Here is a 27,489-nt window from a genome sequence, read left to right as displayed (position 1 = left end):
AAATCACATATCACAATACACAGAAAACCTAAATGTGTCAATAAAAAACATAGAATCCCAACATGTTTCTGTTCTTCAATGCCCCTTTCAGGCGAACATTCTACAGGGGAAACTTTAAAACATCCGCTATTCTCCTCAACACCGTGTTGAATGGGTAGTTTCAGGCAAACAGCCTGAAAGAAAAAAGACAGAGGAAACTAATGAGTCCCACAGGGGAGGGGGTATTACCAAATGTAAATGGGGGTCTGCTCAAAATTGAGACCAACTCCACAAAGGTCTAAAGATTAAATTAAACCACTTAGATTTACCTTAGCATGGTGAACCTTCAATGCACGTCTGTAAATGACCGATATGCTAATTTTTCTTCATTGAAAAACCGAAACACTTCAAAGGGCGTCACAGTCCGCCGAGATATCGTCACACCTGGAAAGAACACACCAACTACCAATGAGCCATACATACTGTTTCAGCCAAAGGTCACTAAAGAACAAAAGTCATGATATGTTCATAACATGACAGGTGATAATTACCTCCACAAAGGTGAAGAAACCCACGACGTGGGGCACAGGGAGGAACTCCCTTGTTATGAAAACCGGATCCAGTCCACAGATTACTACAAAGTAACGCAGTGCCAATCTGCAATTTAAAAAAAAAAAAAAAGCGATCATGAGCCAACTCAAGATCACAACAAATGCACCGATACACAAAGATTTACCGAGGCTAGGGTGGAAACCAAGGTGCTGGATAGATAAGACTATAAGGGTGCCATATGGATCAAGAAAGACCCCAAAAACAAACCAACCATTGTCATGCAACCAAGCCCCTACCTCCAATGACTATGCCGTACACATGTGTTTCTCTCCGGCATATTCCTTAAAAGTGCATGCAACCATGTTTAAAGTAACAGACTTGCATGGGGCCGTACACAGTAGCCGTCTAGTCAGCAGGTGAAAAGTGCGGTGAAAAAGGATAGAGCTGACCCCAATCACCAACTGTAACGTGACTTGTGTATCTCAAAAACGACATGCTCACCTCAAACTTCAATAGGCATACTCCTCGCTGATGACTTGCTGAGGTTCAAACGGACCGTGTGGCACCAGCATGCGTTTTTACCAAGTTCAGATCCACAACTACAATAGTATAGTCCGGCTTTCAACACGCTATCGTCTTCCTGGTAAACACTGAAAGAGGACTATACTCTTCAGTGAAGCACTCGCTAGCAACGGGGGCCATTTTTGCATAAAAATCCAGCAACAAGTACAGACGGTGTTGAGGAGATAAGTGCATCAAGGGAAGCCAAAAGGGAGCCAAAGGGAAGCAACAACAGACATGGAATGTTGCATGCAGTCTATGTTGTCAAGACTTGTAGTGCCTGGAAAATCTATCAGAGGTTTCTAATTGATGGGGGAGAGAGAGGGGTGCAAGTAGAGAAAGTCTATCATCGTATCCTTCTTTTATGATATATATCAATATTCCTATTGGTGGAGTAAGATGTGGTACGTTTAAATAGGAATTTTTTGTACCTATTTGAGTACACACAGGCATATTTAGGCAGCAGCGGGATGCGGGTAGAGTATGCATACGCTAGCATATCTTTTTTATTTTCCTTTTCGTAGTTCCTGCATATTACCTCTGCTTCAAGTTGGCTTTTGCAGAACTCCTGCTCTTGCCATGCTTACCAACTGGAGCTACTGCCTGAAATGAGAGAGAAATAGATTAAGACAAGACCAAATCGGGCACATTGAGACTCACTGCACATCCCAACACAGGTGGCCTAGGCACCAAGGACAATGCAAAGACTTGCAGAGCAGAGCAGAGCATTCCTATGGAGTCATTTCAAACGAGGGTCTCGGCCATCAATACAGCAGAGGGGATCTGTGATAGGGATACCACTGGCCCCCGAGCAGAGGGGACACAGGAGGGCTTCAGATAGCCAGCACATCAATCTAAGCCGACCAGGAGCAAACAGGGAAAGCCGGGTAGCCGGAATGGCCCTTTGCAGCCATGGTACTTGAAAGTGAGCAGCGTGGCTGACAAAACTGTGCCACCATGCATGCAAACATATTTTACAAAGGGAACTCTACTTGCGTTAATGAACTGTAATGGCAGAAGCACTCTATGGATAAAATAAAAAAATAACATAATATATACTTCAAAAATCTATAGTGCGAACAGTAGGGAATAATACATTCAAGTTCCGGTAGCCATCCTCAGATCTGAGACCCACAATGAGTTAGTCAAGCCCGTGAGGTATGACTCCATGGGATTGTATGGAACAATTATAATTTAGTCACAATGCACTCATTTTTCAGATGACAGAGAATCTGTTGGAAGGAGCCCGAAACCTCTGTTACTGAGGGAGTATGTCATTCACTGCACGGTGCAGTGCCGGGGAGGGGACCTGCGTGTATCCCGGGGTCCGGGTTTTTAAGTTTCTTTGGATCCAGTATCCAGGAAGACCATTTTTGCTGGAACCACAGAAATCCAGCCGAATTCCAGCCCTGGAAGGTAGCCATAAAATTAGATCTTTTAGAAAGATGGAGAGGGCAGTAAAAGCCCCCTCTGCAGCCAGAGTAAGTCGAAGTTCTCTTTGTCCTGTGTATCCGTTTCCCTATGGTGTCCTTGCTTGTCCTTCTGTGAGCGCCGTGAGGCCTTCGGGTTAGAGGTACTGCCTTGATATTGAAATGAAATTAATGTAGATAGATAGAAGGCTTTATTCTGCCCCATGCAAAGGGACATTGTAGCATTGTCTCACCTTTATTGGGGCCGGATTTGACGTTTTTGAGGGTCAGAGGGGCACCTGCCGGTTGTGCCCTAGACAGATACCTAGACTTGCCTTATTGCAGCAGGGATTTAGGAGGCAGCCCATTATGACAACACAGTGTCCCAGAACACTACAGCAAGCATGTTACTAGAGCTCCACAGCAACTGCCTCCATTGCTGAAGCTGCTTCCCATACTGGTCAGGTAAGTAACGCAGGCTCCTTACTTCCTCTCTCATTATTCCCTTCTTCGCCATCTTGTGGGATCCCTGTGTGCTTCCCTTTCCTTCTCTGGTTCTGCGCCATGGAATCCCTCTTTGGTGACTCAGTGGTGTGGGCTTGGCCTACCACCTTTCCACATTCCCACCATATGAACATATCACGCGGACAAAGTGGGCTAATGTGATAGGGTTCCTGGTTTGGATGTTCCTCTATCATTAAGCTTTAAAACATGAATTATGAGGTCAACAATTCACACACCTACACGCCCACACATGCTCTCTCTCCCCCTGCCCTTTTCTGCTGATTGAGTAGGCATAAGACAGGTTATTTCAGCCATGCAGGCGTTTTGCCCTACACCATACACAACAGTAGGCCTTTTTCTTCACACTGTACTCTTGCGCCATTGCTTAGTATCAACCCAGAATCTGAGGAGATACTCTGACATCAGCATGCCTGTGACTAAGGGCTGGGGTAAAATGCTGCAGGAAAAGTCAAATAGGCAAATTCCGTACCATTTTTTGCTATGCCTATTTTACTGTAAAAATTGGTTTCTCAGCACTGGAATGACCACTGCGAAACCAAAAACATTGCACAAATATTTGAAAATTCACTGTATTTTTTGCAAGTTTAGGTTAGGGGATCGTTGGGATTTTCTGCATGCCGGGTAGGTATCGGCTAAATAGAAAAACGGGGAGGCGGATGCTGGTTAGGATTTTCACTTCCAATTTTGCCACAGGCATTTAGGCTTGTTATCGGTAATTTCGACGAGCCCCACCTGTAGTCTGCTCACATCATGGGCTGTGAATTTATTACAATTCAGGCAATCGAATACTTTTGTATTGAACGAATGTCTCAGTGCAAACATAAGGAAGCTTGCCTCATTTTTTTAAGCGCAGTGGCAGTAAGACTTTTTTACATTCAAATATTGCACCTACATGCCCTGTCTTCACCGTCAGCATCGAAGGGCATTTTTCTTCCTTCACCCTTTTGTAAGCAGACAATACTTACAAAAACCCATGGTACTTGTAAATAGGTTTCACCATTTTGAAACAGTCAAACTCCCTGTTTGACACTTGAAACGGGTTAGCCTCCCACCTTACATTGAACTTGAACAAAAAGGAGGCGTAGGATCAATGCCGGCCTTCAAGTCTCCATATCAGCATCAAGTGCAGCAAGGGAACCCAAAAGGATGTAGGGAGGAGTTTTGTGGTGGAGTTTCTCCTTCTCCACTTAAATAATGCGTTGAAATATTGCACTTTACATCAACATTTTTAAATTTAAGTTAGAGTTTGTTCTCTTGGGTAACACATTAAAAAATCCAGTAAATAACATATCACCAAAAGTACACTTTAGCCTTTTAGAACATGTTCATGACGCTGCAGCCACAATCTGTCTATGCCAATAATGGTCACTGTAAATCACTTGCATGAGCTTGCGGCCACAACCTATCTGTGCTAGCAATGGCCACTGCACATAGCTTTCACAAGGCTGCAGCCACAATCTGTCTATGCCAATAATGGTCACTGTAAATCACTTGCATGAGCTTGCGGCCACAACCTATCTGTGCTAGCAATGGCCACTGCACATAGCTTTCACGAGGCTGCAGCCACACCCTAGTTATGCTAGTAATGGTCACTTTGAATTATTTGCATGATGCAGCAGCCACAACCTATGTTCGTCAGTATTTGCCACTGCAAATCACTTTCATAAGGCTGCAGCCACAAGCCACCTATGCCAGCCATGGTGGCTGTAATTCATTTGCATGAAGCTGTGGCCTTAATCTATCTTTGACAGTATTGGCCTTTGGAAATAGCTTGCATGAGGCTTCAGCCACAATCTATCAATGCCAGTAACATTCATTGTAAATCACTTGCTCAAGGCTGCAGCCAATATCTATTTATGCCAGTAGTTGCCACTGCAAATCACTTGCATGAGCCAGCAGCCACAACATACTTATGCCAGTAACAATCAGTGTGAATCAGTTTAAAAAGGATGCAGTGACAACCTATCTAGGCCAGTAACAGTCACGGCACATCACTTTCAAGAAGCAGAGGCCACAATCTGTCTGTGCCACTAATGGTCACTGCAAATCACTTGCATGTGTGTGAGGCTTCTGATAGATCAATAAGAAAAGAAATGCAAGTCTTTTGAAAATAAACTTTCTGTGCATGAAAGAGTATGAGTTAAGTGCATACCCTAGACATCTCTCTTTAGCATTCAGGTTTGAATATTTGGGGCAACCATCCTTTCGAGGTTGAGAACCATTGAAATGGCTAATAATTAAGCATTATTGGCAATAGTCAATATGGCCTTTTATGTGTCTGCAAGCTTGACTCAAGGTCCCGATTGAATCAATTAGCACCCGGGCCAGGGATTTTCATTTGCTAATAGAGATTAGAACTAGAGGTAGAATGTTGGAGTCCTGACAGCGAATCAGGATCCAGGGTCTCTGAGAAATATTTGCCGGGGTACCCATGCATCCTGATCCTGTCAGGATTCCAATGATCTACCCGGCACCTGGCACTCTGGACTACCTTCTTCCCTGCCCCTTTGCCCCCTCTCCACACTTATGTTTGGTGGAGGTGGTGCCACCCATCCTCGTCATCTACTCCTTTCTCACCTGGTAGCTGAGGAAGTAGAAGACCTTTTTTCATTTTCATGGCAAGGAGGCAGAGCCCTGGGACATCCACCTTTGCACTCGCTCCCCCCCTACCTCACCCGCCTCACACACAGCCCCGGATGCCAATGGCAATATTGCCTATGCCTTCAGGGCCATTTGCCTCTTTAATAGCCCTCAGCCCTCCTTTTGCCCCCTTGCTTCGCCATTGAGGAGGGGAGTCACCCAGGCTTTTTTGATGCTGATGGGGACTGTATTGGAGTTGAAGGAGGCATTGACGCATTCTGTGATAATGGTGGTAAGTGTGGGGGCACAGAGTTTAACTCAATGGGGGGAATTTGTCTTCTTTGCAGTTAGACGATTTTGATTTGGCTATAGTGTCTAGTACTGTCTCTTGTGAGTCGGTGGGTGAAATGAAATGGTTTGCATGGATTGGCAGTTGAGGGTACGATGGTGGGCAGGGATTTACCTGCAAGGATTGGTTTTTTGTTGGCGATTTATTTTTGTAGGAGAGTTATTTTGGATGCTAGTGTTTCTTGGATTGTGGTACACCAGGTTTTGCTAGCATTGATGGGAGTTGTATCTTGACAGGGATTCTCTAATTCTCTGAGAATTGAGAATAGCTCCTTGGAGTTGGAAGAGGCATTGGTGATCCGTAGATTAAGGGCATTCACTTTGTGTGATACAACTGCTTTTTTGTAGATTTTATTGGCATCGTTAAACGCTATTGCTGAGTCTGGGGTGTTAGTTTTTTTTTATGCCGATGTTCTAGTGCTCTTCTAGTGCGTCTCAGGGAGACTAGTTGCTCATTGAACCAGAAACTGGTGCATTTATCTGGTCTCCGAGTTTTGGTGGCAATGGGAGATGGTGAGTGATAGTGACACAGAGGCATTTGTGGTAGCAGTCTGCCAGATGCGAAGGGTTGTTGCTATCTGGGGAGATGGAGGCCAGTGCTTCTCTGAGGACTGGAGAGGGGTTATCCGCTGAGAGTTTCTTGATGTTTCTGGTTTCATAGGTACCCGGTTTTTTCGTCATGCTGGGGTCTGTGGAGTTGATGCAAAGGGTTAAGCTAATGATGTGGTGGTCAGACCAGTCACTATGCAGGATGGAGTCAATAGAAATGTGAGTGTTAAGAGCTAAGACCCAATCCAGTATTCTGCCTTTGTCATGGGTGGGGGCATTGACTAGTTGTGAGAAGCTCATGTCTTGCATGGCTGTGTGGAAAGATGTGGCTGCATGGTCAAGGGGGTCGTTATAGCCTAGGTTTAAGTCTCCTAGGATGATGCATTTAGTGTTTGGTTTGATATAGGGGGTGAGTAGTAGCGGGATATCTATTTCTGGGTGAGTCTTTTTGTTTGGAGCTCTATAAACGACAAGGAAGTTGGTGGTTGTTTTGGGATTGGAGGTGTATTTTTGCTAAAAGGAATTCATATCCCTGTGTTTCATCAATGGGGATCCTTTTTTTAACATGACAGGCAATATCCAAATGAGGGCACCACAGTGAAAGCATAGAAAACTGCTTACCTTTTTTGGATAGAGAAGCCGTTTAGTTTTCCATTACATTTAATGTTATCTTATTGTCCGGATCCAGAAGAAAACCACAGTAGCTGCTGGCTCCACGAACCCCCTGAAGCGTTCGGCACACAGCCGAATGGTGCACAGGCTATGTACTTCTCACCCCAAAGGGGAATGGGACAAAATAACACACCAGATCCTCGCCTCTGACTTTTTAAGGCACAAAACATGAAATGAGATTAGCATAACCTTAATGACTGCTCTCAATTCTCTTCTTCTTGTTCTCATCCCCATTTCATTAAAGTTGCCTGATTAAAACGCTGACACCTGCACTCCTTAAAGCTTCTCAAGGTGCTGGGTAAATACACAATACAAGTGCTGCCTTGTTTTGAAGCGCACCCCCCTGTATTCTTTTGATTTCAAACAAAGGTTGCTTGCTTCCTTCACGTCGATCTCTTAACACTGAGAGCTGTCTGGTGGATCAGTGCGCTTGTCACAGCAGTTTACATTTTAGAAGTAACATTTACCTCACTTCACTCTTATGAGACACTTGAGTTACAAAAAACATAAACTATAAAACTCTTGACTCCACTCTCTGCTCTCATGTTGAAGAAACGGTTTAGTCCAAATACTAATATGTGCAATACTATTCTTAAACTCTGTTTTCACTGTTAACTGAATGAAACAGTCCCACCAGACTACTGGATCATGTTCCACAAAGTGCTTGTATGATTTCCTAATTTTCTTGAAGGCCCAAAAACTGGAGCTGATCAAAGTAAGTCCTGACTTTTGAGTTTCTGTCAATGAATGACAATTTAGAATTCTCTCATGATTCCAAGTAGCCTCAGGATTTCTAGCTGCCCTACCTCATCTGTAGAACTGTCATTCATCTCCTCCATCCTGCCGAGGGCCAGGCTTAAGAGGAGTCCTGCAATGAAAATGTGCAGTCAACAATGGAGCATTCACAAACTCAGCCCGCTCCCAGGATCTTTCCTCAGGACCAAAACCCTTCCAATCTATCAGATATTGGGGTTCCCCTCTGAACACTCTTGAGTTCAGGATTGCTTGCACCTCAAATTCCTCTTCACCTCCTAGGAAGACTGAAGATGGATTTCCCATCAACCTAGTCCTTTTTGTACAAGGTTTTAACTAAATGTACATGGAAAGTGGGATGAATTATCAAATGAGAAGGTAATTTTAACCTCACAGCAACTGGAGACAACACCTTTTCAATCTTAAAAACCCCAAGAAACGTGGACTGAATTTCTTCTTTCCTTAAAGCCTGATATAACGTGAGGACAACCATACCAAATCTCCTGTCGTATATTTGGGAGCTGGTGTCCGATCCCTTGTCTACCTCCCCTTTCTCCTCACCTGTCTCCTCCGAGGTATATACACAAGGATCAGTCTCGACCTTGCTTGGCTTCTCCTTAGTCCTTGGAACCTTGCTTTTCTGGGTCCTGGTCTTCTTTTCGTGAAGATAAGGTCTGGCCCCTCCGGAGGCCAACTTGACAGAAGGTTGGACCTATCACCGGGGAACCCCAGGGGGCCAGCCTCAGTTCTAGGGAAAAAGCCCGAAGGCGGAAAAAACCCTAGTCCATAGATGGGTTCGGAAGGTAGGACTTAGCTGGTGTCAATCAATAATGGCAACTCCAAGATGTCAGAGTAGATGATGTTGTTGATGAATTAAGAATCCAAGAGACAAGAATATATTATACGGAGGAATAGGGTAGAGGACCCTGAAAATAGGGTAGGGAAAGGATGGTATAGATAAGAAAAGGGGTGCTGTAGGAAAAGTAATGGAGAAGGACTACTATACTCAACAACAGTGAGAAAGCAATTGAGCTGGCAATAGAACTGCCTAAGTAGTCTAGAGCAGCAATAACCCACCACGGCGGAATGGAAACGGAACCACACGCCAGCAGGTATTACGCCGTAGGGAGAGAAAAGAAGGTAGAGAAGTAGGCTAACGAAACGCTGAGGATTTTAGCACAGCGCCTTCATGAGAGAGGAATAATGAAACAACCAGTCAGAAGGGCTGAAGGGACAGCCGATAGTAAGGTAAGTAGGAAGCTCCTGTTCCCGGACGCGGAACACAGTGTGCGAGCACCCTCGCGGCCGGGGAGCCAGGTTGAAAGGAAATGTACAAGTTTTAAGCAAGAAAGAAATAAAGAAGCGGAAAGGTACCGCAGCAGATATTACAGCGGAACTCGTGTGCGCAGAGCAGAACTGTAGCGAACACGGAATATAAGGAACAAAGGAAGGAACAAGGGGAAAAGAGAACGATAAGGTAAACACAGGATGGCAATAATCCACAGACGGAGCGTTGAGAGAGAGTGAAACAACAGATACAACGCGCCGAAAAGTGGGCGGAGCCAGATTATATAAGCTCCAGCGTCCTGTCGGGCGCCATGTTAGGTGAGGACTAGACCGGTCATCGTCGGAATCGCCATCGATACCAATGTTTCCAATCTTGGTTCCTGACAGTATACCCCTCTCCTCTCGGTGAACCTCCCGGCTTGCCCGGGTGAAGGCGATGAAATTTTCTCAAGAGCCTAGGAGCATGAATATGGCTTACTGGTTCCCAAGACCTCTCTTCCACTGGATAGCGTTTCCAGTGAACCAGGTATTGGAGTCGACCTAAGTGGTATCTGGAGTCCACTAGGTACGCTACTTCATATTCTTCTGGAATGGAACGTACCTGGGCTCGACTCTTATTGATGGGTCTGAGGAACGGGTCTACCTTGTACTCTTTGAGCAAAGAGACATGAAACACCGGGTGAACCCTTTTGAGATAGTCAGGAAGTTTGAGTCGAAAAGCAACCGGGTTGACCTGTTGGAGAATGGGAAATGGTCCAAGATAACGGGGAGAGAATTTTCCAGCATGAACCCATCGAGGAAGAAAAGTAGTTGATAACCAGACTAGTTGTCCTGGTTTCCATGAAGGGTTGGAAGCTCTGCTCCTATCTGCCCATCTCTTCTGCGATTGTTGACTGAGTTGGTGTGCCTTCTTGGCGAGATCATGAATCTCCTGAAGATCCTGTATGACGCTCTCCAGAGTTGGAATCTTAGTGGCTAGGGAGCCAAACCCTGGCAGATGTTTGGGATGAAATCCATACGTACACAAAAAAGGGCTCATTTGGATAGTGGTATGCAGGGTATTATTATAGGCGAACTCTGCTTGAGAAAGGAAATTATACCATCTCTCCTGCTGGTTGCTGCAGAAACACCTTAGATACTGTTCCAGGGTTGCATTTAACCTTTCGGTTTGTCCGTTACTCTGGGGGTGGTATCCCGAAGAAAGGGCTCTGTGGATACCCAAGACCTGACAAAGCGAAGCCCAGAATTTGGAAGTAAACTGAGGTCCTCGGTCAGATACAATGGTCTGTGGTAAGCCGTGTAGACGGACTATATCTCTGAGGAAGATAATAGCTGTCTCAGACGCAGAAGGGATTTGTTTGAAGGCTGAAAAATGGGCCAGTTTGCTAAATGAATCTATTGTGACCATAATCACCGTCATACCCTCAGAAGGGGGGAGATCAACGATGAAATCTGTAGAGATATGTTCCCATGGACGTGATGGTAAGGTATGTTGTTGTAAGAGTCCGAGTGGTTTACCGGTTCGATATTTGTTAGAGGCACAGATTGAGCATGAGGTAACATACTGATATACATCAGTCTTTAATCCAGGCCACCAAAATCCTCTTTGTAAGAGTTCATAGGTCTTTCTGATGCCTGGGTGACCCGATAAGGGGTTATCATGACACCACGAAAGAACGAGCTTCTGGAGATTCTTGTTGGGAATGAACAGAGCGTGACCACGATAGTACAGTCCATCCTTGCCTGGGATGACTGTGGCGGGTAGTCTTGCACCGGACTGATAATGAGGTATCAGATCTTGAAAAAATGAGACAGTGGAAGCCAAGACCTTGAGATTAGGGAAAAGGTGCTCATGTTCATTGTAGGTCCCTGAACTGTCTCCGATACTTCTTGATAAGGCATCTGCCTTCTTGTTTTCTGTGCCCGGGATATAGGTTATTAGGAAATCGAACTGTAGGAAGAAATATGCCCATCGGGCATGTCGGGCATTGGTGCATTCCATTTGTTGTAGAACTCGGAGATTGCGGTGGTCAGTTCTGATCACGAAAGGATGGGCAGCGCCTTGTAATAGATGTCGCCATTCTTGACAGGCTAGCTTGATGGCTAGAAGTTCTCTCTCCAAGACAGAATAGTTCCGTTCACTACTGGTAAGGGTCTTCGAGAAATATGCCACCGGATGTTCATGGTCATCGGCTGTCTTCTGTAATAAGATGGCACCTACCGCTCCTATCGAGGCATCCGTCTCTAGGATATATGGTATGGTCTGATCAGGCTGTATCAAAATGGGAGCGGAGGAAAAACATTCCTTAAGAGTCTGAATTGCTCTCCTTTGTTCATCTCTCAAGGCAAACTTGACTCCTTTTTTGAGCAGAGATGTGAGAGGAAGCACTAGGTTGGAGAAGGTTGGTATAAATCTTCTATAAAAGTTGGCCAACCCTAGGAAACTTTGTAGTTCCTTGATAGTGCTGGGTTCTCTCCACTCCATAATAGCCTTAACCTTGGCTGGGTCCATCTCTATACCTTCCCCTGACAAAACGAATCCCAGGTAGGATACGGAAGTAGTCTCGAACTTGCATTTTTCCGGTTTCACCAAAAGTTGGTGTTCAAGAAGACGTTGGAGTACCCTTCTCACCTGTGACCTGTGTTCGTTTAGTGATCGAGAGAAAACTAGGATATCGTCCAGATACACCACCACCGAGACAAACAACATATCTGCAAACACCTTATCCATATACCTCTGAAAGACAGCGGGGGCGTTGACCAGGCCGAATGGCATCACCCGGTATTCGAATAATCCGAAAGGAGTGCGAAACGCGGTCTTCCACTCGTCGCCTTTTCTTATTCTTAGGAGATGGTAGGCGCCTCGTAGATCCAGTTTGGTAAAATAGGCAGCTCCTTGCACCGCCTCCAAGATGTCTCGGATTAATGGCATAGGATATCGGTCTCTGATTGTCACCTTGTTGAGCCCTCTATAGTCAATACATGGACGTAGTTCGGAACTGTCTTTCTTTGGTATAAAGAATAAGGAGGCTCCACAGGCAGATTTCGACTCTTGAATAAGCCCATTTTGGAGATTAGAGTCCAAATATTCTCGTAGGACCTTCCTTTCTGGGAGTGACAGAGGGTACATTCGCCCGAAAGGAATCACGGCATCCGGTGCTAGATCTATGCCGCAATCTTCTGGTCTGTGAGGGGGAAGATCACGAGGTTGGATGTCTATGAATACCTCAGAGAATTCGTGGTATTGAGGCGGAACTGAGGCTATGATTGTGGAGCTGGGGGTAGGAAGTGGTTCTGCTTCAGGATGGGTGGAGGAATCCCTGTAACCCATACAAGTTGACTTACAAAAGAGTGAGTTGAAGCTCACTCTATTAGCCTTCCAGTCAATGTGGGGATTGTGTTTCCTTAGCCATGGAATACCGATGACCAGAGGGAAATGGGCAGCTCTGATCTGATCAAAGATCAGGTATTCCGAGTGATGACTCATCTCCATTCTTAGTGGTATTGTTTCTGTGGTAATGGGACCGGATGATAGTGGTCGACCGTCTACACCCTCTACCGGAATGGGAGTTATCTTAGGTTTGGTGGCTATGTGATGTTCTATAGCCCAGTTAGCATCCATGAAGTTACCTGCAGCTCCACAGTCCAACATCGCAAGTACTTCAATGGAACTCGAAGGAGACAACCATAACTTAACTTGGAACACCATCAGGTTATTTTCCTCAGAATTGTTCATGGCTCTTGAGTGGTTGCAAGGGTACTTGGCACTTCCCCCGAGACTTCCCTTGCTGTAGATCGGGGGTTGAAGTTTTCCTTCTTTCGGGGTGGCACTTCCGGACAATTTCTCAATAAGTGTTTGGCGGAACCACAATACATACATAATCCGGTGTCTCTTCTTCGTTTACGCTCTCCCGGTGTAAGAGGTCCCCGGGTAGTTCCAACTTGCATGGGTTCTTCCGAAGGGGCGTTGGTCCGGGTTGCTGGAGAAGGGTTCGGTAGACTGGGAGAATGAGGATTGTTCCTGTATCGTCTTCTTTCTTGCCTTCTTTCCGTTAATCGGAATTCAATCTGTAATGCTAGGGTCATCAATTCTTGACAAGATACTGGCCGGGCTACGCGAGCTAACTCATCCTTGAGCTCGTCGTGGAGCCCTCTCCGAAATATAGTTTGTTGGGCTGAATCTGGCCAGTCAGCCTTCGCTGCTAGTCTCTGAAAGCGGGCGATATACGTCTGGACATCTGTGTTCCCTTGTTCGACATCTAGAATAGCTTCTAGGGAGGAATATAGTACCTCTGGTCTGTCAAATCGTTCCTTGAATCCTTCTATAAAACGATCATAATCAATCAAAGCGGGATCGTTTCTGGCAACAAGAGGAGTGGCCCAAGCCAGGGCATTTCCTGTGAGATTGGCGATGATGAAACCAACCCTAGATCTTGCCGATTCATAGGCATGGGTACGGAAGGCAAAATACACCCCACAGGCATCAAGGAATTCTTTCATTCCTCCCGGGTAACCATTGTACTTGCCAAAGGAAAGGGGCATCGCAGGTAGATCTCCACGGTCATCTCTATGCAGGATTACCTGCTGTCGGAGTGATATGTTCTCTGTCCTCAAGGCTTGGACTTCAACCGTGAGATTTTGCATTGCGGCTACCAGTTCTTGGTATTGTTCCAAGGAAGCCATGTTAGGATTCAGGCGTTGTATTCTGTCCGATCCCTTGTCTACCTCCCCTTTCTCCTCACCTGTCTCCTCCGAGGTATATACACAAGGATCAGTCTCGACCTTGCTTGGCTTCTCCTTAGTCCTTGGAACCTTGCTTTTCTGGGTCCTGGTCTTCTTTTCGTGAAGATAAGGTCTGGCCCCTCCGGAGGCCACCTTGACAGAAGGTTGGACCTATCACCGGGGAACCCCAGGGGGCCAGCCTCAGTTCTAGGGAAAAAGCCCGAAGGCGGAAAAAACCCTAGTCCATAGATGGGTTCGGAAGGTAGGACTTAGCTGGTGTCAATCAATAATGGCAACTCCAAGATGTCAGAGTAGATGATGTTGTTGATGAATTAAGAATCCAAGAGACAAGAATATATTATACGGAGGAATAGGGTAGAGGACCCTGAAAATAGGGTAGGGAAAGGATGGTATAGATAAGAAAAGGGGTGCTGTAGGAAAAGTAATGGAGAAGGACTACTATACTCAACAACAGTGAGAAAGCAATTGAGCTGGCAATAGAACTGCCTAAGTAGTCTAGAGCAGCAATAACCCACCACGGCGGAATGGAAACGGAACCACACGCCAGCAGGTATTACGCCGTAGGGAGAGAAAAGAAGGTAGAGAAGTAGGCTAACGAAACGCTGAGGATTTTAGCACAGCGCCTTCGTGAGAGAGGAATAATGAAACAACCAGTCAGAAGGGCTGAAGGGACAGCCGATAGTAAGGTAAGTAGGAAGCTCCTGTTCCCGGACGCGGAACACAGTGTGCGAGCACCCTCGCGGCCGGGGAGCCAGGTTGAAAGGAAATGTACAAGTTTTAAGCAAGAAAGAAATAAAGAAGCGGAAAGGTACCGCAGCAGATATTACAGCGGAACTCGTGTGCGCAGAGCAGAACTGTAGCGAACACGGAATATAAGGAACAAAGGAAGGAACAAGGGGAAAAGAGAACGATAAGGTAAACACAGGATGGCAATAATCCACAGACGGAGCGTTGAGAGAGAGTGAAACAACAGATACAACGCGCCGAAAAGTGGGCGGAGCCAGATTATATAAGCTCCAGCGTCCTGTCGGGCGCCATGTTAGGTGAGGACTAGACCGGTCATCGTCGGAATCGCCATCGATACCAATGTTTCCAATCTTGGTTCCTGACAGTTGGAGGGAGCTGGCCTATGGGATTGATCAGCAACCTTCTTATAGGAATTTCTACTCTGCTGTACAGCTAATGCTGCCTACTCTAGATTCTACCTCATAAACTGAATTCTTCTATTAATATCTGGATTATTAGTGTCTTCAATTAATACTTCCCGTAAGAAACAAGGGTACTAGTCCAGATTACAGTGAAATGGAGACAGGGTGGTAGAATCTTTCTGTGGTGGTATAATCTTTCTGAGATTTATTATAACTACATTTTGCCAACCACACTAAATCTACCCATCTCTTTTCAGATTGAGAGTTTTCAAGTTCTTGGTTCACCCTTTCCATTTGGCCATTAGATTGGGGGTTGTATCCAGACGACAAATGAACCTCTATCCCCAATACTTTACATAGGGCTTGCCTGAATTTTTAAACAGATTGGGTTCCATGGTCTGATATCAACTGGTTAGGAAGTGTGGGGTGAAATAGATCCTGGATGTGAGGAATAAAGAGGCTAGAGTCAGTTATGAGCACTCACCAAAATGCCAGGCCTGCACAGAAATGAGGTCCGACATAAGGGATTGTACATTCAAATCAAAAGGAAGGAAAAGGTGCCCAAATTGCAAAATATGGAGAGGTGCGCAATGCCTTTCATGAAGGAAGCGAAAGACACATGGAAGAACATTTCGACAAATCCATGAAAAGCTGCACTGATATCTCAAGAAAACTGCAGTGCACAGTGTTTTCAATGAAACACCAGAGTGTGTTGAAGCAGCTGCAGTGAAACAGGGCATTTTTACATGTACATTAAATAAAATGATGTAATTTCGTTTTTCCCTTAAAAATGTAAAGGAGGCCAAGCGAAATACCCACCAGACTTGCAAGCTTGGGCATGCTGTACTCATGTATATGTACCATTCGGAAACAATATGCGTATATAGTTGAAACTGTGTGCCATAGATAGATGTAATTTAAAATTACAATTAGGTGCGAGTTTAAAGGCTATTTGTTGTAGGATACAGGGACTGTGATTTCTCCTAACATGAAACCAGGCTCTACGACCTCCCCTTTGCTGTCCTGAAGAAAGGCCTGGGGTGTCATCATCCATCAAAACCATTTCTTAAAAATACAAGCCTAAATACAAGAAATAATATACTCTTAGATGGGAACTGCAGCGAAAGGCAGATACGGTTGGGTCTGTTTTGCAGCCCTTGTGACTTGGGTCACAAGGCCCATAAAGAAAACCCATTAGCGGTCATTAGCCCTTGAAGGGGGTAGGCTAATCTAAACACGGACCCCAATGTGTGCGTCATAGGCATGAACAGGAGAGTGTAGCTTAAGAAAAGGTGGGGGTCTAAGAAAATGAGTAAGGAAGCTGCCCAGTGCTTTTAAATGGGAGAAATGCATTTATTGTGTAAAATAGACATGTACATTGCATAAAAGTAATTCTAGGATTTTATTAAAGGTGAAAGTTAACCCATTCTAACCAGGCTAAAACGATTTTTGTGGGATAAACACAACTAAGGTTATTCATGAAAACATGATGTGGCCCTCCTTGTGTTTATCAGCAATGCGAAAAGCTGATAAAGCATGTCAATTATGATTAGTATGACACCCGTAAAGTGCCATATTTTTCACTGATATAGTTCTTCTAGAGATTAAAGGTGCTTATCATGTGGTGAGGTTTTCAAGTCCTATTAAGACCAAGCCCACATGTCAAAGTGAGATGATGAAGCTCTCTCCTCGCCTAGCCAGTCCAAAGCACTCCCCCATTCCCTTGTCCTATCAGTATACAGGTGGGAGTGAGGTAGGGACACTCCACCAAACCCTGTTGCGGGAATCATGACAAGTTAGTGATGTCCTTCACCCTATAACTAAGCCAGCTTGCCTCAGAGCTGGACTTCTCCCAATAATTCTGAGAGGCGAACTGCTGCTGAAACCTGGAGAAACATTCTAGGAGAGAAAGGCCTAATCTTGCAGTGGGGACAGGAGCTAGGAGACATAGAAGCTGACTTGCGACGCCTTGGAGGAAAGAGAGAGGCGACCCTTGACTGGCTCTGGCTGTCGCAGCACTGGTGCCCTGACCCTCCCTGATGCCCAGAACAGACCTCTCTTGTAAGTAGAAATATCCCAAGCCATAGATTGTGTATGCCCTGTATTCTTTCAGACTTGTGTTAGTTATTTCCCCACTGAAAAATCCCCCGTTTGCCTGTGTAGATCCTTAGCATATTTATCAAAGTAAATCAATTAATTTTCCCATTTAATTCACGGGATCATTATAGTTGGCATTCAAAACCAACAATCTTTTCCCAGTGTGTTGTGAGCCGGTATAGTCATAAAGATTTGCCAAAATAATCCCATTGTGCAAGGTAAAAACGAAATTTTTCCTGTGTTCCCATTGTGATATGCCAAATGAAAATGGTCTCTGTGTTCCCATTGTGCTCTGAAAAATTAATTTCCATTTGCGTTTTCCTTCTCCCATTGCATCTGTCATCCCAACCCAAAATCGATTTCCACATTCTGTTCTGACCATAATCCTAAAGCCCTGTGTGTTATTGTCATATTGTTTCTTTGAATCCCAACCCAAAACCGATTTTCCCATTGTGAGCTGACCAATATCCCCTAAAGCCTGCTTGTCCTTTTAGGTGTAAGAAAAATGAATTCCCCATTTCTTTCTATTCTTTCCCATAGCAGTGGTGATAAATAATTAAAAAACGATTTTACCATTGTGCTCTGCAAAACTAATGTTCCCATTAACTTCTGTTTCCCATATTTTTTCTGGGAGCTAGACCACATATCCGAGTTTCTCATTGTGTTCCCACTCCCTGCCACTGACTTCCATTCAAAGGAATCAAGCCTAATTGATGTTTGGGGGTGAGGGTTGTGGGGGGAACGCTTAAACCATTTGCTATCTCAGTGTGTTGAATTGTTCTTCTTCTGCCTTGTGATTTAAAAGGAATTAATTGTGACAGTATATCTCTACGTTGTCGCTATACGGAAGTCATTGGGCCTCATTAGGACCCTGGCGGAGAGGGTATTACGCCAGCGTAGTGCATGGCGTACCTCTCCGCCATACTACGAGTTCCCGTAGCGCCATGGAGGTTTTCTCCGCCTGGTTTTACCAGCCGGAGAAAACCATGGCGCTACGGGACCTCGTTGTTAATTACGCCACCGTATTTTACGGTGGCGTAATTAACTCCTTCCCCACTCCCATTATACCCTATGGGGCAAAAATGGGAATGGGGAAGGGCAGAATGGGGATTGGGGATTTACCGCTCCGCCGAGGTCGGAATGGGGCGGTAAATCCGCCAACCCCCATGGCGCTATCGGCGGCTTTCCGCCATGCTTCGCGGTGCATTTAGCACCGCGAAGTCCGCCTGGGTCGTAATGAGGCCCATTGTGTTTTTGTCTTGCCACAACATTGGTGGCTGATGTAATCTGTTTGTTCTAATTTGCCATGAATTAATTAATTAATAATTTATAATACACACCGGCCTGGTTCCTAATCCATTGGGGCACTGGGTATTTGTTGAAGTTGTGTGTGAGACGGGTTGGAGGCCTTACCACAGTGAACCAAATAAGAACTCATAGTGATTTATTGTGCGCCACATTCATTGTAGGGGAAGGAGCTCCCTGACTTGTGTGTGACTGTATAATAAACCGCGACACAAAGACCATGCAATCGAACCACGTTCTACAAAAAGCTCTGAGCCATATTAACAGCTGTAAGCGGACCCTTAATTGGAATTAAATGCCCTGCCTTTGTGAGAAGTTCCATTATCACTAAAATGGTGGAACAACGCTTGTCCCTGGGTAAATCTACAATGAAGTCCATAGACAAAGTATGCCATGGTCGTGGCGGTATGGTTAACGGATTCAACTCCACCGCAGGTTTTCCAATCTCTGACTTACTTCGAGCACACACCTTGCACATCTTGACATAATTTGATCCATCTACTGACATATTTTCCCACCACACCTTTTGCCGCAGCAACTCCAGGTTTTCTTGTAACCTGGATGACCAGCAATCTAATAATCATGACACTATATTGCGATGCAAAGCTCTTCTGACGGGAGGTATAGCTTATTCTCATGTTAAGGAAGACCTTCCCCAACTTGTCGTACTGGATCCTTCTCTGCCCACAAACGCATTTGATCAAGCAACATATTCAATTGAATTTCTTGTAACAATCCTTCAGTTGAATTAGTACTTCCCACAACAAAATGGTCAGCAGGGGTCAGATCTTGACTGGTATCTAAGCGTATATGTTCGCTTCCTGTGACTTGATGCGAAAGAGCATCTGCCTTACCGTTCTGCCTCCCTGGTTTGAATGTGATAACAAAGTCACGATCTGCATAAAATAGAGACCGCTGCAGCTGTCAAGGTGTCAAGTTAAAAAATAATACATTTCTATGATCTGTTAGAATGGTTACTTTGTACCGAGCCCCCAACAGATTGTGTCTCCATTCTTGGAAAGCCGACTTAATCGCTACTAGTTCTCGGTCCGCGATTGTATAATTAATCTCGGCAGGAGACAGTGTTTTTGAGAAAAAAAAGCTACTGGGTTGAGTTGGCCAGTGTTAGGATGCTGCTGAGATAACACAGCCCCCAATGCTAAATTGGAGGCATCAGCTTCCACGAAGAAAGGTTGCTCTACATCAGGATGCATTAGAATAGGCCCTGAAATGAATGTTCCTTTTAAAACCTGAAAATCCTAATTAGTTTATTGAGACCAGATATATTTCACACGCTTTTTTAATAGTTTGGTGATGGGTGTTATCAAATGCGAAAAGCCTTGAATAAATTGACGGTAAAAGTTGGCGAAGCCCAAGAAGCTCTGGACCTCCTTTACATGTTTAGAAGGTGGCCAATCTCTGGCAGGTTGCACCTTTCATGCATCCATTTCTAATCCTTCAGGTGAGATTCCGAAACCCAGAAACTCTAGCACATCTGTGTGAAATATAATTGTATTCATCTTGGCAAATAGGTGGTTATGACTAAAACGCTGCAAAACCAATTTGACATGTTGTTGGGTATCTTCTTTATTTTGGGTATAAATCAAAATATCATCTATAGACACTACTACAAATATAACTAAAAAGTCTCTAAAGACCTACTTTATGAAGAATTGAAAAGCTGCGGAGGCATTGCACAATCCGATAGGCATAACTTGATATTCATATAGCCCAAATCAAGTTCTGAACGCTGTTTTCCATTCATCACCCGATCTCACACAGACTAGATGGTAAGCTCCTCTGAGATTAAGTTTGGTAAACATCATTTATTTTCCCCTGGATTTGGTCTAGCATGGTGGATATTACTGGAAGTGGATATCTATTCTTTATAGTCATTTTGTTCAGAGCTCGATAGTCTATGCAAGTGCGAAGCGTTCCTTCCTTGGTACAAAAAAAGGAGGTGAAGCTGCAGGTGATTGAGGATGCCGGATGAATCCCTTGGCCAAGTTCTCCTTCATATATTCTTTCAAATATTGATTGTCATTTTCACTTAGGGTGTAATTCCAACTGCAAGGAATTGTAGCTCCCGGTTCCAGGACAATTTTGCATTCATGGGATCTATGTAGAGGTAGTTCTCCTGCAGTCTTCTCATCAAAATAATCTCTGAATTCCACGTAACAACTTGGTAACTCTCCAACCGCAGCTCCAATTGAATGACTCTCGCCGATTCTGACATAAAGATTAACTCCAATTCCTTCAGAAGGAGTTATCTCTACTATAATGGGACTATTTAAACAGTGCTCAATGCAGAATGTTGAATCGCAAGTCATGGTTCTCTTCTCCCAATTTATTGTTGGATTATGATGAGTAAACCAAGACATGCCTAAAATAGTTTTCAACTGTGGAGCATCAATAACTCGAATACCGTCTCCTCTCAATGTTTTCTTCTAAGTTTTAAACCCAGAGGTACAGTTTCATGAGTAATCGGCCCAGAAGACAACTGGTGCCATCCACATCCCTTACCTGCTCAATAAATCCTTTTGATCTGACTGGAATGCCTAAGGACGGACCATGCCAATCCCCAATCTAGGAAGTTACCTGTAGCTCCTGAATTCAGCATAGCTCATCCATCACAAATAAGTGTCTCTCTTAGAAATAAGGATACGTTCAATGTTATGTGCGTGACAGCCATCTGAAGTGTATTTGCCACTTGGTGACTCCTATCCTGTAGTGACACAAACTTCTTTGGACATCGCGGACAGTTCCCTACAAAATGCTGTTACTTGCACCCGTAGAGACATACATTATTCATTTTTCTCTTTTCCTTTTCCTCAGCACTCAAAAGAAAATGTCGCTTAAAATAGGAAGCCTGAAATCTTGCCTCATGAGAAACCACTTCTCGCTTAGGACGATCCCTTTTCTCCCACTGTCGCGGTTCTGGTACATTCCTTCTTTGTTCCCACCATCTTTCGCTCTGTCTAAAGTCTAATTGCATGACCAGATCTATTAATCCTTACAAGAGACTGCCCTATCCACGACCACAGCTAAGGCGTCCTTCAGTTCATCCTTCAACCGACAATAAAAAAGAGAGGCTCTCTTTTCTTCAGGACAATGGCTTTCAAGCACTAGAGTCCTGCACTGTGTAGTGTAACTAAGCAAATCCTTTACTTCCTGTCTCAAATTCAAATCTCTCCATCCACCTCCTGGGTGATCTTTCTATGATCGAATATGCACCTAAACTCAACTCGTAAAAGTGCAAAATATACTAAAATTGGACTTTTCTGAGATACCAAAGGCACCATGCACAAGGCTGCTGCATTCCCTGAGAAATATAATGAAAGAAATGCCATCTTGGCAGCATCAGTTACAAAGGCTTCTGGCAGACATAAGAAATGAAGCTCACATTGAGTCCAAAATATCTGAAATCTTTTTACGTCACTGCCATATTGTTCCGGGTATGCTAACAGAGTTGCATGATTTACACCTACATACTTGCCCATCTTTGCCGCTCGTCCCCGTCGACTGCTAGTATCTTCTCTACTGGTTACTGCAATCTGCACTTTAGACTGAAGCTCTGGTAGCTCATTTAAGGAAGGTGGTTCCACTACTACTTTTCTCTGAACCTGCAAACTCCACTCCTCCAACCTCAGACTAAGGTCCTTATTTTCTCTAAGAGGCACACACAACTCCTCTCTTAATTCCCTTAACAAGACCCCCAAAGTCCCAACAGTAATTTATGCAGGGTCCATGACACCTCAGGCAATAAATTTCACTGTGGGCCTTTCATTCTATCAGAATCCATAAGAAAACCGCAGGAGCTGATGACCGCACAAACTCCCTGAAGCGTTGAACGCACAGCTGAATGGTGCACAGGCTATATACTTCTCAGCCCAGAGGGAAAGGGGAATTGGACAAAATAACAAACCAGATCCTCGCCTCCGACTTCTTTAGACACGAGACCTGAAACGAGATTAGCATAACATTATTGACTGCTCTCAATTCTCTTCTCCTTCTTGTTCTCCTTCTAGAGATTATATTGAATAAGTGACTTCAACTTTTTCTCTGTCAGTTGCTTTCTCCTTGTATTCTTTCTTATTTATAATTCTTCCTTTTTAAAAGAACTCCACTCTTTTCCTGCCACCAGATGTTTCCTCTCTTGAAAGGAAAATAAAGTCTATATGTCTATTGTAAAAATTGTTTTACTTGCTGCCTAGTACTCTTTAAAGTTCCATTTGCAACTATGTGCAAGTTTTAACTGAACTCACTTCTGAAAGCGTGAACTTTTCTCTACTTTAGACGGTGGCGCGTCGCCAACTTCGGATGCTAACAACTGATGTTAATCTTATTTGTTATAGACAATTGCGTGGCTCGTCGCACCCACCCTAGTCCTTTTACTATGTTTACTGTGCGGCCCGCCAGCCCAGCATAGTCCCTTTTCTATGTACAGGCACGCTCAGGCAACTTTGAACTTGTGCTATTCTTTAAAGCTGCCTCACGCCCGTGCTCCTGTAAGCTCTCAAAGCGCTGGGCAGGTGCCTGATTAAAACATTGATGCCACCCTCCTGAAATTTTCCCATCGCCCTGGGTAGATACACAATACGAGCGCTGACTTCTTTTGAAGCGCACCTCCCTGTATTCTTTTGTCTCCGAATGAAGGTTGCACGCTTCCTTCACGTCACTCTCTTAGCACTGAGGCTGTCTGAAGGACCATTTCAGTGCGCTTGTCACAGCAGTTTACATTTAAGTATTAACGGTTACTTCACTTCACTCTCACGAGACACTTGAATTACAATAAACTTAGGGTATAAAACTCTTGACTCCATTCTCTGCTCTCATGCTGAAGAAACGTTGTTGTCCAAATACTAATGTGTACAATCCTATTCCTCAACTCACTGTCAACTGAATGAAAGAGTCCCACCAGACTACTGGATCATGTTCCACAAAGTGCTCGGATGATTTCCTTATTTTCTTGAAGGCCTAAAAACTGGAGCTGATCTTGAGTTTCTGTCAACGAAAGGCAGTTTAGAATTCGCTCAGGATTCCAGGTTGCCTCAGGATCCCAAGCTGCCCTACCGCGTCTGTAGAACTGTCAATCATCTCCTCCATCTTGCCTTGGGTAACCTACACCTTCCTGAAACAAAGACTTAAGGAAATAAATCCTGTGCCTTGTATACACTGCAATACTACCACTTCTAATCTGCCTCAACTAAGTATATATATGCATAATACATAACCCGGATCCTGACAGTTACGCTAGTAGGATTTATACCGCGCACTGCTGCCAGTGACACGGTCTCCAGGTGCTCTGGGCGATCTGAAAGAGAGGGTGGGCATAATGTATGCTCATGTTAAAACCGCCCCAGTTCAGCAACGCTTCCAAATGAAATGCTTAGCTTATAAAGACATCCTTGTTATTTAAACTCTTCCCTTGAAACCACGTTTAATTTACGAACATGTTCTGCCACTTACAAATTAACAAATCCTCAATCTATATTGGTCTTACCAGTGCGTGCTTAATAGCTGTACAGATGTCAGGAGGGGTCATTATCACTTAATAACCCTTCCCTAAGTTATGGCCCTCTGTTTCACTGTGGGCCTTAACTTGGAGGTGAGCATTGTCCTGCAATAATGAACCCTACCTCTGTCCGTAAAGGGGGGGGGGGAATTATCCTGCAATAATGACCCTTCCTCAGTCTTTAAGGCTTTGTTAAGGGCGAGGTCATTATACCGCTACAATAACCCCTCCGTCTGCTTTTAAGTCTGAACTCAAATTTGATAAGCATGCATTCACACATCTGATTCTCTATGTTGTGTTTTTCTCAGACTACAGGAAATCAAGATGGCGACACAGGTTTCAAGCCAGGGGCTGGAGTCGAGGACATTCACCTCTGAAGAGTTCAGCCTCTACAGTGGCCTGAGTGAGGATGAGCTCATCCAAATGGCCATTGAGCAGAGCCTGATGGAGAGTTCTGCACAGCAGACGCAAGCCCACGCGCAAGCCCAAACACAATCACAAGCCCAAGCCAATCAGAAGACACCAGCAGCAAGTGCCGGCCCAGCTGCCATCGGTGAACAGAGCAGGGCTGACGCATCGCCGTGGGCTCTGAATCAGTCTCGACAGTTTCACCGGCCCAACAGGTAAGCAGGCCAGAGCTGGAGGCCAATGCTCTACGGTTCTTTGCAGGCCCGTGTCAGTGGACCTCAGCACCTAGGCAACTTTCAGGGTCCCTCACTTGCTGTGAACCCCCCAGAGGTTTGCAGATTTCGGTCACCTGAATAGGAAGTGCTGTGGGAGTAATGCATAGGTCCCCCAGGTGATACTTGATTGGCAGCTATCCATTGACGCTGTTGGCACCCACTGACCAGAATCATGTCTACATTCTTTCAGGTTGTAGGGTTTCATATAGTACCCTACATGGATCTGGGGTAGTAGTCAGGGAAGTCAATCCACCAAAATGCCAGGGCTAGCGGAAGTGACATCACATATAGAGACTTCCCATTACCTTTGGCCCTGAAATGATAACAGGATATGACCTCACCAATCTAAAGGGTTATTTGAATTCCCAACAATACAGATCAACTGGCATACTGCCCTAATGTGTGGAAGTTAGAGACATGGTCCCCACTGGATCAATAACCCGTGCAGAATCTGTACTATGTAATGTGTGTCCTGTTATATACACACACGCACGCACGCGCGCGCGCGCGTAGGGATGTAGCTGGAAAGACATGTCCACCTGCATACGCTTGAGTATATTCGTGAAATCTGCAGGTATTTGAAGTGAGCAGGTTCACCAAGAGGACATACCATGCTTTGGGCAGTTCCAATAGGTCACATAAAGTACAATAGGCAAGTAGGCTAGGAACAACCAGAGGAGGCCCGTCCACACCCACCGGCGGAACGCTCACCCAACACTCCACACCAAAGTTGCATGCAGGCCTCACAGCACCCCAGGAAGGCTCCTACAGTATATAGTACTGAGGCGGCATGCAAACAACTACTTCCCTTGAGTTGCGAAAGCAACAAAAGGCCATGCCAAGGAAAACGCGTGTTTCCCAGTTCAAGGAGGGAAAGAGGCTGAGCAGGGTACATACATGTCTGTGCACAGGGGTGTTGCTAGGTCTGGAAAAGACCCGGGGCTACGCTAATGTCGGAACTGTTGGGACTGGGGGCTAGCTAGTCTTTTGGCTGTAGCTCCTGAGATTCTATCGGGGCTACAACCAAAAGATCAGGGGCTATAGCCCCTTTAGCCCCCCCACCTAGCAACGCCCCTGGCTGTGCATTCATTCCATGCCTATCTAGGAACATCAACATGAGCCACTCTGATAACTGCTGGAGTGGGCGGGGCCTACAGGGATTCCTTGTGGGAATTCAGGACGAACATGGATGGCCTTGGCACTTAAGGGGGCAGGGGGGGGAAGTGGGTACCTAGCGTAAACCTTCCATCAGGAATGTCTCGTGACGCTGCTAGTAGGCCACAGGTTCCGAGCACAGCAGCATGGTTGGCCCCCAACGTTATGCCAGCACTGCACTGCCCTGCTGCTCCAGCTGTCCCTTCAGATCTGTGCTGTCTGTGCTTCCCTGGCGCTCACCCTGCCGGCAACCTAAGGGTACCTACCAAAGGGGGAGTCAGGGGGAGCAGCTGCTACCTCTGGCTACCCCCAAAGGACCTCCGTGGTGGTAGTGGCTTGGGTGAGGCCAGAAGCGAGTCTTGGCACAGGGCGGTGGTGCACAGAAGCAACATGATTTGCAAACAAATATGGCTGCTGCCTAGCTCCTACAATCAATGCCCGTGTCCCGGGCCTAGAGGGTGTGCGATTCTTTTTCGGAGACCAAGTACGTTGTAGAATGTTCTTAAGAGTGCTGTTTGTATTTATTAGTAGCGCCTTGCAATGCAGTCTATGAAATGATTTGTTTTATGAATGTACATTTCTTTTATGAAGTAAACCAGCACAGATGCATACTTTTCACAGTCGCCCCCCCCTTTGTCTTGCACACACACTTTAGTATTCCCATATCCACACGCAAACACACACACACTGTATATTGTGATGTTCATACACCAGTTGTCCTTGGTCTCGCACACGCACAATTTGACCCCCAACTCTCGCACAGTGTCTGGATGTTACCCTCTGCTTTGCACACATATGTTGAGCCCAAGTCTTGCACACAAAGGTATAAGGCCTAGATGTTTACACATACGTGTACAGTACACACACACACACACACACACGTTGTCCACAGCCTTGCACACACAGGTTTACCCTCAAACCTTGCGCAAACAGGTATAAAGCACACACTCACACTGCCTAGAGACACGCACGCCCGCACACACTATTATAGTTGCTCGCACACAGGTTGTCCTCTCCTCAGCATTGCACACACCGGCCCTATGCCTGGATGTGCACAGACACACACACGAGAGATTGGCAGTCTGGCAGTGCCTCGCCTGCATGTCGCGCGGGGGGGCTGAGTTTACAGCATCCCCAGCAGATGCTGTGGGTATCCTTGGCTGCCACGGGGAGCTCGGGGATGCGGCAGCTTGTATCCCCGGGCCCAGTGGATCCATCTTCCGGAGGCTGTGCTCTTTTTTTAGCGCATTGTTGTCGTATATGGTCATTCAAATCCCCTGACATTTCCTCTAAGTGCCAAAAATAATCCGGGTCTGCGGGCAGCGGAGTGCGGAGAGCCAGGCCGCCATCTGCTTCCATTCAGGGTGGGGGGCTGCGGGGGGCTGGGTGGCTGCGTGGCTGGGTGGCTGGCTGTGTAGGACGCATCCCCGGCCGCTCCAGGTGCTGCTCGGACCATGACCTGTTTCTCGTACGCTGAGTACTTCTCTTTGTTTCACTCCTGTCTCCGCAACTCCAGGGCTCCACAGCCGCCCCGCACCACTGGGCCTGGCAGAGGAAACCGGTACGATGGCAGCCCGTTCCCTGCCCCGCAGGCCGAGTAAGTACCCTGCGCAGCTTTCAAGAAGCCG

General features: G+C 45.6%; 1 protein-coding gene across 1 annotated transcript in view; it reads left to right on the top strand.

Annotated features, from left to right (window-relative positions):
- The window catches only part of ASB2 (ankyrin repeat and SOCS box containing 2), a 194,051-nt gene that overhangs the window by 85,843 nt on the left and 80,719 nt on the right, over positions 1-27,489 (top strand). Inside the window, exons 2-3 of the mRNA XM_069637978.1 lie at positions 24,332-24,646; positions 27,378-27,458. Coding sequence (XP_069494079.1) covers positions 24,348-24,646; positions 27,378-27,458 — 380 coding nt within the window. The 5' untranslated portion in view covers positions 24,332-24,347. The remainder of the gene's footprint in view (positions 1-24,331; positions 24,647-27,377; positions 27,459-27,489) is intronic.

The sequence above is a fragment of the Ambystoma mexicanum genome, chromosome 14, assembly GCF_040938575.1.
Source record: "Ambystoma mexicanum isolate Mex_15411 chromosome 14, UKY_AmexF1_1, whole genome shotgun sequence".
Taxonomy (NCBI): Eukaryota; Metazoa; Chordata; class Amphibia; order Caudata; family Ambystomatidae; genus Ambystoma; species Ambystoma mexicanum.
This window is presented reverse-complemented; position numbering and strand designations above follow the sequence as displayed.